The 14,807-nt window shown below is 43.9% G+C and overlaps 1 protein-coding gene across 2 annotated transcripts in view; it reads left to right on the forward strand.

Annotated features, from left to right (window-relative positions):
• Nucleotides 1-14,807, forward strand: part of ACP1 (acid phosphatase 1) — a 37,230-nt gene that overhangs the window by 4,123 nt on the left and 18,300 nt on the right. For both annotated transcript variants that reach the window (XM_083178465.1, XM_083178464.1), the window contains exon 2: nucleotides 14,297-14,370. In XM_083178465.1, the coding sequence (XP_083034591.1) occupies nucleotides 14,297-14,370 (74 nt within the window). The remainder of the gene's footprint in view (nucleotides 1-14,296; nucleotides 14,371-14,807) is intronic.

Here is a 14,807-nt window from a genome sequence, read left to right on the forward strand (position 1 = left end):
GTATCCTTAATATAGCTCGGTGTTGTACATACCAGTGGTTGCAAAAATCGATCGATATACATTGCCAACGGCTGTAGCAGTGACCCCCTGTCCGATATAATTGGTCGACCAGGGGGGTTGTCCAGCCTTTTATGCACCTTTGGCAATGTATAAATAATGGGGGTCACGGGGTGGTCCACACTTAGGTACTTCGCAGTGTTGGTGTCAATCCAACCCGATGTGACTCCCATACCGATAGTCATATCGATCAGGGACTTCAAGGCGACCATAGGATTAATGTCCAGTCTATGGTAGGTGTCAGTGTCATTAAGCTGTCGCTTAATTTCTTTATCATAGTCGCCCCAGTCTTGGACAACAACCGCCCCGCCTTTATCTGCGGGACGGATCACTATCTCCGCATTTTTCTTAAGAGCAGATAGGGCCTGTCTCTGATCATAGTTCAGATTATGGTATTTAGGTTTGGTCACCATGTCATGTGTCATATCACGTTCGGTCATACGTACAAAGGTACTGATACTAGGGTTGGTCGATGTGGGGTCAAAGGTACTTGGTCTTAGCCCCTTGGGTTGCATCGGTGTCTCCTTGCTGGGCACCGAGTCAGCAAAGTGTTCCCTTAATCTTAGCTTTCTCCCCAACCGGTAATTGTCAACAACCCAATTGAAATGATTATGGGCAGATGTCGGTACAAAAGATAGACCTAGGGAAAGTACCGAAGATTCTGCCTCAGTCAGTTGGTGCGCTGATAAGTTAAACACCAAATCTATGTTCGGGTCTTTCGGTCGTTTTTGCCTCCACCCGCCGCGCCTCTGATGGGACCTCCTGCGCCCCTGCCTGCGCGGTTGCGTGGGCGTAAGGTTGGATCTAAAAAAACACCTCGTTCAGTTTTGTTGTCACTGGAATCTGTAAATTCCCCTTCTGAAGAGGATTTTGTGGAGTAATTACTAGGGTTACTACGCTGTTTACGATACCTTGGAGGTCTACGTCCTGTGGGTCTCTGTCCTTCCCCTACCAGCCACCTATAGACCGTATGTGTTTTGTAGTCTGTGTTAACAGTTTCTAACTTCTTTCTCTTAAACTGCAATAGTTCCTGATGATAAGTGTCTATTTGCGTTTTAATCTTGTCCAACCAAGGTTCCGATTTGTCGCTAGTCAATTTCTTCAAGTATGAGCTCTTAAAGCTCTCTATTTCACTTCGTACTTTAGACAGTTCACACCCCACTTCTCCAACCACAAGTAACAACAAATCAGCAGAACATTTATTGAGCACACCACACCACCTTGAGCAGAAGCTCGGATTGTTCCTGCCCAAGGTTGGTACGTTGGCAATCCGAAAGCCACGCGGTATCTTCTTGGTACGATGGTATTCACTAAGAAACTGACCATGCAATAAAAGGTCAGTCTCTCGTCTTCTAAGCTTTAACAGTCTATGGTACAAATCGGTAGAAGTTTCTGCTGGTAGTTCAGCAAAATCTATCTGATCAAAATATATTTTGTCAGCGTCATCATCGGTTAATGAGATGAACGCATTCTGTGCTGCTGCTAGCAAATCATCATCCAAGAAGACACCAGCATTTTGTGACATAATAACCTCAATCCAACAAAATTACACAGATTTGCTAATGTTTGGGCCTGGAACAAGCAGATTTCAGATATTTCAAGTTTGGAGCCAAAAAATCAAAAACTATCAATCATAAAAACTATAAAAAAATACAAATGTCAAACTTAAACAAAAACAAACAAAAAAGAATGTCAACTCAAAAAAATGACATCCACATTATCCGCTTGCACTGATTGAGGACAGTTCTCCTGAACGGTCAGCTGTTGTTCCCAACAGTACAGGTTTATACAATAGTCCTTAATTTGCGGGTGCAGAATAAGTTTAAACGCAGGGTTTTTAGTCCAGGTTAACACAATACAGTTTCCAGTAATTCCGCACTCACGACCACCTTTATAGAGTTCGCTGGGGTGCACCACTAGGGTGACAAGTATCTGTCCCAATTATATACAGGTTTAGGAAGTGAATCCAATGAGGGCACTCACCATATTCTTATAATGAAAGAGATTTAATTAAAGTACATCACCATTTAGTAGTCAGTCTACGTTTCGGCCAGCAAGTGGCCTTTCTCAAGACAGGGCATCAATTGACGTCTTAACAGCTCAGGCATCAGGATACACTGACCCTGTCTCCATTCACCTCTTAAATAGCACTCCCAGCTGATTAGATTGTAGACAGCTGTTGTAGTAGCTGTACGGATGCCTGGGCAGTACTTTGAATGCGCCCCATGTGATCAAACAATACTCTCTGATTGGTCCTAGCCGCCTGTTACTCGGCCAGGCAATATGGCCGTGCGTTCCAGCACGATCCATATGCGTTCCAGCGAGGTAATACAAGCTTAGAACGGCTCGTATAGAAGTTAAACAAATCTCATTCTTTTTTGTTTGTTTTTGTTTAAGTTTGACATTTGTATTTTTTTATAGTTTTTATGATTGATAGTTTTTGATTTTTTGGCTCCAAACTTGAAATATCTGAAATCTGCTTGTTCCAGGCCCAAACATTAGCAAATCTGTGTAATTTTGTTGGATTGAGGTTATTATGTCACAAAATGCTGGTGTCTTCTTGGATGATGATTTGCTAGCAGCAGCACAGAATGCGTTCATCTCATTAACCGATGATGACGCTGACAAAATATATTTTGATCAGATAGATTTTGCTGAACTACCAGCAGAAACTTCTACCGATTTGTACCATAGACTGTTAAAGCTTAGAAGACGAGAGACTGACCTTTTATTGCATGGTCAGTTTCTTAGTGAATACCATCGTACCAAGAAGATACCGCGTGGCTTTCGGATTGCCAACGTACCAACCTTGGGCAGGAACAATCCGAGCTTCTGCTCAAGGTGGTGTGGTGTGCTCAATAAATGTTCTGCTGATTTGTTGTTACTTGTGGTTGGAGAAGTGGGGTGTGAACTGTCTAAAGTACGAAGTGAAATAGAGAGCTTTAAGAGCTCATACTTGAAGAAATTGACTAGCGACAAATCGGAACCTTGGTTGGACAAGATTAAAACGCAAATAGACACTTATCATCAGGAACTATTGCAGTTTAAGAGAAAGAAGTTAGAAACTGTTAACACAGACTACAAAACACATACGGTCTATAGGTGGCTGGTAGGGGAAGGACAGAGACCCACAGGACGTAGACCTCCAAGGTATCGTAAACAGCGTAGTAACCCTAGTAATTACTCCACAAAATCCTCTTCAGAAGGGGAATTTACAGATTCCAGTGACAACAAAACTGAACGAGGTGTTTTTTTAGATCCAACCTTACGCCCACGCAACCGCGCAGGCAGGGGCGCAGGAGGTCCCATCAGAGGCGCGGCGGGTGGAGGCAAAAACGACCGAAAGACCCGAACATAGATTTGGTGTTTAACTTATCAGCGCACCAACTGACTGAGGCAGAATCGGTACTTGTTTCCTAGCACGGCCACAACGATTTAGATCGTTGTGGTCGTAAGATAAAAAATCGGATCGATCGCATCGCATGCGATTTGGTCGCATGCGATGCGACCGATCCGACCGACCGATTTTTCACCCGATTTTTTTTTTTTTTTTCACATTATTATTTTCAATTGCCCCCCCAAATGTTACTAAGTGGGCTAGACCCCACGATAGACGTCAACCCGAAGCGTGGCGAGCGCAGCGGTGCGCGTCCTCCGACCTTTTCATTCCCCTACTATCCACTAGGGCGTGGAGTGAGAATAGAATAGTGTGGCGAGCGCAGCGAGCCACCGAGCCCGAAGCGTGGCGAGCGCAGCGAGGGGACGCGTATAACTTCACAGGTATACGCGTCCCCTCGCGGGGCTCGCTGCGCTCGCCACGCTTCGGGCTCGGTGGCTCGCTGCGCTCGCCACACTATTCTATTCTCACTCCACGCCCTAGTGGATAGTAGGGGAATGAAAAGGTCGGAGGACGCGCACCGCCGCCCCTCGCGGGCTCGCTGCGCTCGCCACGCTTCGGGTTGACGTCTATCGTGGGGTCATGGCGGGCACATAAAAAATGTGAAATGGGTCATATTGGCCCATTTCACCTTTTGTATCATTTTTCCCTATGTGAGATGGACTTAATCAAGTCCATCTCATCTTGTGCCATTATAATGGCACAAGACCGACCGATTTCAATGTTAAAAGATTTTTTAACATTGAAGTCTATGGAAAAATCGGGTCAATCGGTCGGTCGCATCGCGGCCGATTTTAATTGGTCGCGACCGACCGATTGACCCGATTTCTGTCAATCAAAGGGAAAAAATTGTAAAAAATCGGCCACATCGTGAGGATCGTGTCCCTTAATTAAGAGCCACGATCACTCACGATTGTGGCCGTTCTAGGAAACAAGTACCGCAGAATCTTCGGTACTTTCCCTAGGTCTATCTTTTGTACCGACATCTGCCCATAATCATTTCAATTGGGTTGTTGACAATTACCGGTTGGGGAGAAAGCTAAGATTAAGGGAACACTTTGCTGACTCGGTGCCCAGCAAGGAGACACTGATGCAACCCAAGGGGCTAAGACCAAGTACCTTTGACCCCACATCGACCAACCCTAGTATCAGTACCTTTGTACGTATGACCGAACGTGATATGACACATGACATGGTGACCAAACCTAAATACCATAATCTGAACTATGATCAGAGACAGGCCCTATCTGCTCTTAAGAAAAATGCGGAGATAGTGATCCGTCCCGCAGATAAAGGCGGGGCGGTTGTTGTCCAAGACTGGGGCGACTATGATAAAGAAATTAAGCGACAGCTTAATGACACTGACACCTACCATAGACTGGACATTAATCCTATGGTCGCCTTGAAGTCCCTGATCGATATGACTATCGGTATGGGAGTCACATCGGGTTGGATTGACACCAACACTGCGAAGTACCTAAGTGTGGACCACCCCGTGACCCCCATTATTTATACATTGCCAAAGGTGCATAAAAGGCTGGACAACCCCCCTGGTCGACCAATTATATCGGCCAGGGGGTCACTGCTACAGCCGTTGGCAATGTATATCGATCGATTTTTGCAACCACTGGTATGTACAACACCGAGCTATATTAAGGATACATCTGATTTCCTTACAAAGATAAAGCAAATCAGACTCCCAGAGACAGAGATATGGCTGGCCACAATGGATGTCCAGTCATTGTATACGGTAATACCGCATAGTGATGGTATGAAAGCAATTCGTGAACATTTGATTGAGGCTCAACATCATCGACCCCCGATTGAATTTATTATGTCACTGACTGAGCTAGTGCTCACAAAAAATTACTTCATGTACGGTGCCGATTACTTTTTACAGGTTAACGGCACCGCCATGGGGTCGAATCTGGCACCGGCTTATGCCAACTTATACATGGCTTGCTACGAAAGAAAATACATTGTTTCACTCTTTAGTGATAAACTATTATGCTATTTTCGTTTTATTGATGATATTTTTTTGATTTGGGCTGGAACAAGAGATTCTTTTTTGGAGATGATTCAGGGTCTCAATGCAGTGCCTGAGCCAATTCGATTTACACACACCATCAGCCACCAAGAGATCACATTTTTGGATGTATTGGTTTTTAGAGATGGGACAGGACTGGGCTTTACAATGTTTAGAAAGTCAACAGACAGAAACACCTTGTTACAGGCAACAAGCCAACACCCTGTACAACTTAAAGAGAGCCTACCCATCTCACAGTTTCTAAGGGTACTACGGACGAATTCTACAGAAGAGCGGACAGCTGTACAATTAACGGAGATGAAAATACGTTTCCTCGAACGAGGGTACTCACCACAGGTAATAGAGAGATGCCTTACCAAGGCGAAAATACGCTATCACACCCCAAGGTCCAGGGCACAAGGTGTCTCAAGTGATAACCGGATGGTACATGTGAACACTTATGACCACACAGCTCATAACACCAAGAGGATCTATAAACAGTATTGGCCAATAATACAGAGTGACCCGGCTTTGAAATTGCAGAATACATCACCACCTATGATGGCATATCGAAAAAATCCGAGTCTGCAACAAATGCTCATGCGCCCAACATTGCGACCTAGCCAGAAGAGCGCACAATGGCTCCGGTCAGGTAGACCTGGATGTGTCCGTTGTAAAGGCTGCACAACGTGCAACGCCATGCTCACTGGTGACACTGTAGCACACCCACATAGTGGGAAACGCATAAAAATCAAACATCGACTAACATGCACATCCGCATTTGTAATATACATTTTAGTATGCCCTTGTGGATACTATTATGTAGGCATGACCAGTAGACCATTCCGGGAGAGAATGGCGAACCATCGCTATACCATACGGCTCGCACTCGAGACGGGCAAAACAGATAAACCCGTGGCGAAACATTGTATGGAACTTGGACATCAGGTAGCTTCCATCAAATCGATGTTGATTGACCACATAGTGCTGCCTACGAGAGGAGGGGATCGGGTCAAGGCGCTTAAGCAGCGTGAAGCAGAGTGGATTTATAACTTGGACACTGTAGCCCCACGAGGGCTGAACGAGAACAATCCGCTAAACTGTTTTCTATGACTCCGTCTGTGGGGCAGGTCTTGGTGCCTGATGGTGTGGAGTGTAAGTTCGAATGCACTAACCCAGTAAATCTCTCCAGCTATACAGTAGTAAAGAAGCTAAAAATATAAGGACTATATAAATATTTATGTCTGTGTGTTTGTGTGATATATGTTTCTGGCAGAAAATATGGTCTGCAGGTGTGGGCAACAATAATATTAACTGATTTGGGCACATCCCCTGTCTATAACAGACCTGGATATATGATGCTCATCAACATGTTTATTTATTAATTAATGTTTATGGTGATTGCAATATATTTTGCATTGAGTGATGACAAGAATATGAATAGTACCATGATATGATAACCAGCCCCACAGAATGCACGATATTATCTGCATAGAGCTTTTGAATTTTAATATAACCAATAATGACAAGATATCTATGATGGTATAATATATAACAATGATATTCATGTTTAAAGTTTGTAAACTGATTATTGGTTCCATTTGCCTCTTATCTGATTAGACACTCGCTGAATACTAAAGTGCCCCTCTTATAAGCCCCTGCTGTATAGTACCACGAGTAATGATAATATCCAGAGATAATATTGAATAGCTGGAACGCAGTGGCGTCCCCTGGAACGCACGGCCATATTGGAAATGCTTATGGCGATTTCTAATAAGCTGTTCCAGTATGAATGAGTGACACCCCAGACCGCTGACACATATGGCATAGTGGCGTGATCTGCACTAAGCAGTTGAGATTTGTTTAACTTCTATACGAGCCGTTCTAAGCTTGTATTACCTCGCTGGAACGCATATGGATCGTGCTGGAACGCACGGCCATATTGCCTGGCCGAGTAACAGGCGGCTAGGACCAATCAGAGAGTATTGTTTGATCACATGGGGCGCATTCAAAGTACTGCCCAGGCATCCGTACAGCTACTACAACAGCTGTCTACAATCTAATCAGCTGGGAGTGCTATTTAAGAGGTGAATGGAGACAGGGTCAGTGTATCCTGATGCCTGAGCTGTTAAGACGTCAATTGATGCCCTGTCTTGAGAAAGGCCACTTGCTGGCCGAAACGTAGACTGACTACTAAATGGTGATGTACTTTAATTAAATCTCTTTCATTATAAGAATATGGTGAGTGCCCTCATTGGATTCACTTCCTAAACCTATATATATATATATATATATTTCTGTATTGCGGGCTTGGCACTCCAGCTTTCAGTGACAGATTAGATTCAAACAGCGGCACTCAGTGGGTTTTCAAAAACTGTATTAAATAAATCTCCAACGTTTCAGGGACTCGCCCCTTTGTCAAGGTGCAGGAACAAAGGGGCTAGTCCCCGCAACATTGGAGATTTTTGCACTTGATAAAGGGGCAACACAGCCCCGAAACGTTGTGAGAAAGTGGTCTTCTGTGTCTTCATTTTGCGAGTGCCCCCGTCCCCCACAACCATACATCGGTGTCAGCAACACTGTCACATACTGGAGGGCACCACATCATTGCTGAACTGTTTCGTTTTAAACCATCTGCTTGGAGTGCCGCCCCTACTACATTGCTATATATATATATCTCCCACTAAGCAGGGTTGGAAAAACTGAATCCTGTTAGCTTTATATGTTGCAGTATGTATGAACTGTCGATATGAGTGGAAGTGGAATCCGCGCACATTAAGGGTCCTGTATTTGTTAAATGACGGGGGCACTATGCGTCCCTGTCTCTATCAATGCAGCTATCTAAAACAACCATCATCTGCTGCTATAGATTTTGACAGCTGCGGGGTGGTTATGCCCTATATCCACAGCAGGAACAGCGCTGTCCTTGACATTTTACAGAGAGTAAGTTTTACCTAATCATAAACTGAATACACACCTAAAGATTTATTAGTCCAATCTCTCAGGTGGGAACAAAAATCTGGTTATGTATGGAAGCGTATGAGAATAAACCATTTGTTCACAAACACTGGAAAATGGCCAAAACTGGTGGTTCGGACAAATTTGTTAAATTAAATGGGTTTAACCTATTTGTCTGAATGACTACTGTCTGTTTTCCAGTGTTTGGGAGCAATTGTTTGTCATATGCTCCTATATATTACCAGATGTTTCGACACTTTATATTCTCTCTCTCTGTGCCCACTGGGATGGTAAAGTATGAACAAGTCTGTTTCAAAATAAGAATCATAAAAAACTCATGTCGATCTTTTTCTGTGTCGACATACTGTTTGTCGACATAGATACTGTTGACCTAATGATCCTTCAAGGGTATCCTTGTGATAGATGTACAGTGTTTAGATGGTCAAATTTTCGACATGACCAAAAGGTTGACATGATGATTAGGGTTGGGATCATTTGGTCGACAGTCATTATGTCGACATGGGAAAAGGTCAACATGGTTATAGGCCGAAAGGTCGTTAGTTTGACAATGTCTAGATCGACAGTCAAAAGGTCGACATGGGGTTTTTCACTTTTTTTTTACATGAATGTCAACATGGAAACAGTTTAAAGTGCACCGCATCCCCTTGCATCGCTCGCTATGCGTCAGGCACACTATTTTATTCTCCCACCATGCCCTAGTACAGTGGTTCCCAACCCTGGTCCTCAAGTACCCCCCCAACAGTGCATGTTTTGCAGGTCTCCACACAGAATCACAAGTGCTATAATTAGCTCCACCTGTGGATCTTTTCAAATGTGTCTGAATGAGTGCACCTGCCAGGTGACCTGGAAAAAATGCACTGTTGGGGGTACTTGAGGACCAGGGTTGGGAACCACTGCCCTAGTAGATGGTAGGGCATGAAATACCACCTGCCAGCACATGTCGGGTCAAAAAACAGTGGAAAACTCCATGTCGACCTTTTGACTGTCGACCTAGACAATGTCAAACTAATGACCTGACAACCTTTTTCCATGTCAACCTAATGCTGTAGACCAAATGACCACATCCCGATGACTATAGTCTCTTGCTTTGGTTTGCATGCTAGCTGTATGTGTAAAGATAGACAAAGTAAAGGAAGATAGGCAGAATCCTAAAGCTGAGCTAGAAAACAGAAAATTACAGTATCATACACATTGTTCCCATGGGAAAGTAGTCGCATTGTACCAAGTCAAATAAATATTTAAGGATGCCAGTAATAATTGCAGGATATCCCCTAAAATCACCCATTTCAATATTCAAACCAGACCATGTCTCTATAAGCAGATATACTGTCAGAGGTATACGGATGAACCCCCCCACAACTTATACATAGCACCACCTTCTCCATCTGATCTGTAGAATGAGAGCAAATTTGCCTATATTGGGGGGGGGGGGGGTATTCAGTCCGGGGTCCCGACTGTTGGTACGCTGCAACAGTCGGGACCCTAGCCAGTTTATGGCCCACTTGCCAGTTTATCAGCAGGCAGGGTTCAATGGCCCGTCTGGTGATCGTCGAAAGTGGTCGTGTCTGCAAAAACGACGGCGATCTCGACAATCCATGGCCGTTTTCGGCATAATGGGCCTGGCTGCTTATAAAGTCAGGTCCCTTCTGAAGAGCTGCCTCTTCAATGCTGTTGGGAAGGACATCATTGATTAGACGCCCACCACTATTTCGCCAGACGGAAATAGCGGCAGGGATTGAATAACCCCCATTGTCTGATTTGAATATTAAAGTTAGTTGCTCTTTGACCCATACCAAATTTGTGACACTGATCTGTTTTATGAGAGTAGAATCAGTAGATTTACCTGTATAGACTTTTTTTTATAAATTTTTTACCATATTCCGCAGCACTTTACAGAGGATATTTGCCCATTGTCATCAGTCCCTGCCTCGGTGAAGGGTGCCGGGTGATGAGGCAAGGGCCACGAGTCACTCCCTGGGGGGGGGTGTTTGATGTGGCGGCCCTGGCGCCACTCACCTCCATCCCGGGGGGTGGGGGGGCTGCTACCAACTGCCGCCCTCCAGTGGCCGGCACCCTAGGCAAATGCCTACAGCTGCCTAGTGTTGGCGCAGGCCCTGTGCCTATCAGATGTACAAATGCGAACATTCACACTAGAGACTTTTGGTTGGATTCCAGGATGTATTTTAGCTGAAAGCCCAATTTGTGGATCAAAGACCTTCAGAATCCACATTTGAATTTGAGCATCACCAGTTCCATATTGATATTTAAGGACTTATTTGTATTCTCCATGCAGTCTAATGCTCACTATAGGGAAATAGCATGGCATACAGCATAGCTTACTGATTTATTTTATTTTTATTTACAGTTTGTTATATAGCGCATCAAATTATTTTGCCCTTTTACTATTGGAAACAGTGATAAAACAAACTGTGTAGTAACAGTCCGACATAGAGGTAGCAGGGCCCTGTTGCAAGCTTACAAACTATAGGGATAATAGGAGGGATACATAATGGTAGAACTCCATAGCATGGCAGCCCCACCAGATTACAAGACTGTCCTGATAGTATGCAAATAGATATGAATGCTACTGGAGGTTACATGGGGGTTGTGGAATATGATAAGCTTGCCTGAAGAGGTGAGTTTTCAGGGAACGCTTAAAAGATTGGAAGCTAGAGGCGAGTCTTATTGTGCATGAAAGGGCATTCCAAAGAGTGGGTGCTGCCCGGAGAAAGTCCTGCAATTGTGAAGGATTTTTAGCTTTGCTTATGGTGAGAACACTGGTCTTGACAGGTGATTAACTTGATTTATCCAGCATGCTGGATATTTATTGCCGGGCAATAGCAACACACGGCTATGCCCCTACACATGGAGATATGTAGGGGCATTTTTTTAAGAGATCTAGGGCCAGATGCACTAAGCTTCAAAAGTGATAAAATGGATAGTGGTAAACAGCCAGCCAATAAGCTAGTACCTGACAGTTTTTAAACACAGTCTGTGACATGGCAGGTAGAAGCTGAATGGCTGGCTGTTTATCACTCTCCATTTTATCACTTTCAAAGCTTAGTGCATCTGACCCCTAGTGAGATCGCTTAGAAAATGCCCTGAAATTGTGCCGTGTGTTCCCTGTTTTTTCAGTTGATGGGAGAAGAAGTTACACATTGCTGCCTTTTTGTTTTGATCCTGTATAAGTTTTGTTTGTTTTTGTATTATATTTACTGTGCTGTAGTGTTTTCAATATTTATTCTGCATGTTTGTTTGTTTTTATTTCTTTTCATATTTATATCATCCACTGTTTTTGTCCAAGAAAAAAAGCATAAAAAGAAAGTTCTAGGACTAGAATGAAACTGACCTGCCCTTTTAATGGCAAAGTTTGCAGCCTTATCATGGCATCATGCTTTAAGTTGTGTTTGCTGGCAGTGTATACAGCTGGGGTAGCCAACCCTAGTCCTCGAGAGCTACCAACAGTGCATGTTTTGCAGGTCTCTTCACAGAATCACAAGTGAGCTAATTAGCTCCATCTGTGTATCTTTTAAAATGTGTCCGTGATTGAGTGCAGCCGTGCAGCAGCTAGGTTGTCTGGAAAATGTGAACTGTTGGTAGCTCTCAAGGGCTAGGGTTGGCTACCACTGGTATACAGTATATTGTAATACATTTCCCGGCAGCCTTCAATACATAGCTTTGTCATTTTGAAATGTGTGAATATGTATTGTTGTTGTTGTGTGGCTTATTAATATATTTGTGTTACCTGTGCTTCTGTAAGAGCTTCTCTACCCGGCCAGCACTAGACTGAAGGTGTGTACGCACGCATCGATTGTCTTTCGTTTTCCCCAATTCCACCCCCTTTCGATTTTGGCCTTTGCTTTCCTTTCGATTTTAAATTAGAGGTACTTGTGTAATAACTGGGCGCCCGATTTTGAGATCGGGTCGGAAAAAAATCGCATCGCATGCGATGCGATGGATGCAATTTTCCATAGGATTCAATGTTAAAATGATCCTGTTCATTTCCCCACTATCCAAGTGGGCATAGAGTTGATTTTATATAGCGTGGCGAGCGCAGTGAGCCACCGAACCCAAAGCTTGGCTAGCGGACGCGGAATACATTTTAAGTAATCCCCGTCCCCTCGCGGGGCTCGCCACGCTTCCAGCTCGCTGCGCTCGCCACGCTATATAAAGTCAACTCTATGCCCACTTGGATAGTGGGGAAATGAACAGGACCATTTTAACATTGAATCCTATGGAAAATCGCGTCCATCGCATGCGATTTGGTCGCAATGCGATCAACGCGATTTTACCGCAAAATCGCATTGCATCTGATTGTATGCCTTAAGTTAAGGCATACAATCAAATAATCGGGCGCCCAGATATTACACAAGTTCCATATTAGATTTGCACTTTTGCATGCAATATTGATTTTGATGTGCATTTAAGACACAATGTACCCATTTGATGGAGTGGATCGAATTTCCTTGCCTGCAGAGTCTATTTTTCTTTTCGATTTATAGAGAAAAATCGGAGTGCGCATCGAATCCAATATGGGTTGAAAGCATCTTAAAAACCGTTAGATCTTTAATTCAATTTTGCTTTTCTAAGCAAAATCTAATGAAAAACCTGTACAAATCAAAGTGTGTGTTCACCCCTTTATACTAGACTAGATGTCCAGTCTAGTGTCAGGAAATGATACATCTCAACAACCATGTCAAGGAACGTTCCTTCCTTCTGTTATACACAGAACAGAACAATATTCACTCAAACAGTTATTAACATTTTTCATTTGGATGGGCATGGATGCGTTATCAGCGAGCATGGGTCATTGGGTCCACCCAATTTAGGTTGACCTGCATTGGGTCGACACCTAAAATAGGTTGACATTGCTAAAGTTGAGGGGATTGGAAGGTTGATACAAGCATTAGGTCGACAATGGGAAGGTCGACATGAGTGGATTTCACTTTTTTTGTCCCAGATGTCGACATGGACACGTCTTAGTGCGCCGCGTCCCCTCGCATGTCTCACTACACTTTAGGCACAGTGTTGGCTAAAAAAAACCTTGAAAAACTCATGTCGATCTTGTGACTGTCGACCTTCCCATTGTCCACCTAATGCTTTTGCCGACCTAGTGACCATGGCCCTTTCCATCAAGGGCTGGCTCTTTAAATTAAGCAGATGTTATTACCGCTGCCTAAAGGTGCGCACAAACGGATAGATGTATAGATGATCATATGGTCATTTTGGACCTAATTGGAACGACCTATGGTTTATGAACTGTCTGTGTGAGGGCATGATAACAGTGCAATCCGCGTACCTTCTGCTCGTTCATCTTGCTTGCTGATCCCTTCTGCATGCTGAAAGATAAGGACCCGTCTTGCAGGATTTGCCCCACATTGTTCTGTGTGTAGTCATGGCGAACCATGTGCCAATGATGCGTTAATGATTTTTAGTCGTTAAACAACCTCTGATTGCTTCCACAATCATTATGTGTGTTGCCAGGAGTATTCTGGAATTCAAGGGAAATTAGGTGACCGATGGATTGTTAAAATTGCGCCAGGACCTAGTGGGGCAGTCTTCTGAGGATACCTGTGAGAAAAATGAAGGCGTCTCTAACCTCCTTATGCTGGTGACGGCTGTATCTGCGGCTAGACCGGCAGTTATCTACCTGTTGTAGCCCGCTCTTCTGGCCATCTGTGGTATCAATCGGGTGCTGCAGGCAGGCTGCACCGGGGAATCCCATCCCCTCCCCACTCCGGCCTTGTTTCCATCTATATAGAGAATTAGGGATTGCCTTTAGTGAAATGCTGGCCATAGAACTAGCCTTGATTTATACTATATTTTGTCTTCTGTAGGTAACATATGTCGTTCTCCAATAGCTGAGGCTGTATTTAGAAAACTGGTAACGGATGAGGGTGTATTAAATCAGGTAAGAGCTTACATCTTTGTTATATGAAGCTGGTTATATGAAAATCGTGCAATTTATGACTGGTGTGGAGTCTCCACTCATAATACAATTCTTCCATCTACCCAATAGTAAAATCTGTATTCCCCTATCCTGCTGTTACAGCTGTGGTGAGTAGTCTGTTAGCTCACATGGGAGCTGCTTGTTGCCCAGAGCGTTTAGTCATTTGCAGCGTCTATACTCTGATCTGAGGTGTATTGTTTTCACGGTTTGCTTATGTTATAGTTAAGGCTTATTTCTTAGTTTGCCCACACACTAGAAAGATCTGTTCATAAATTAGCCTTAAAATCTTTTGTCCTTCATGGATAAAAGATTTCAGGCAAGCGCACATCTTTTATCTTTAGATCCCAGGTGCGTTCCTATTGGTCTTTTGCTAAATCTTCTGCTCTTTCATGCAGCAT

Source organism: Crinia signifera, chromosome 3 (genome assembly GCF_055691185.1).
Source record: "Crinia signifera chromosome 3, ASM5569118v1, whole genome shotgun sequence".
Lineage (NCBI taxonomy): Eukaryota > Metazoa > Chordata > Amphibia > Anura > Myobatrachidae > Crinia > Crinia signifera.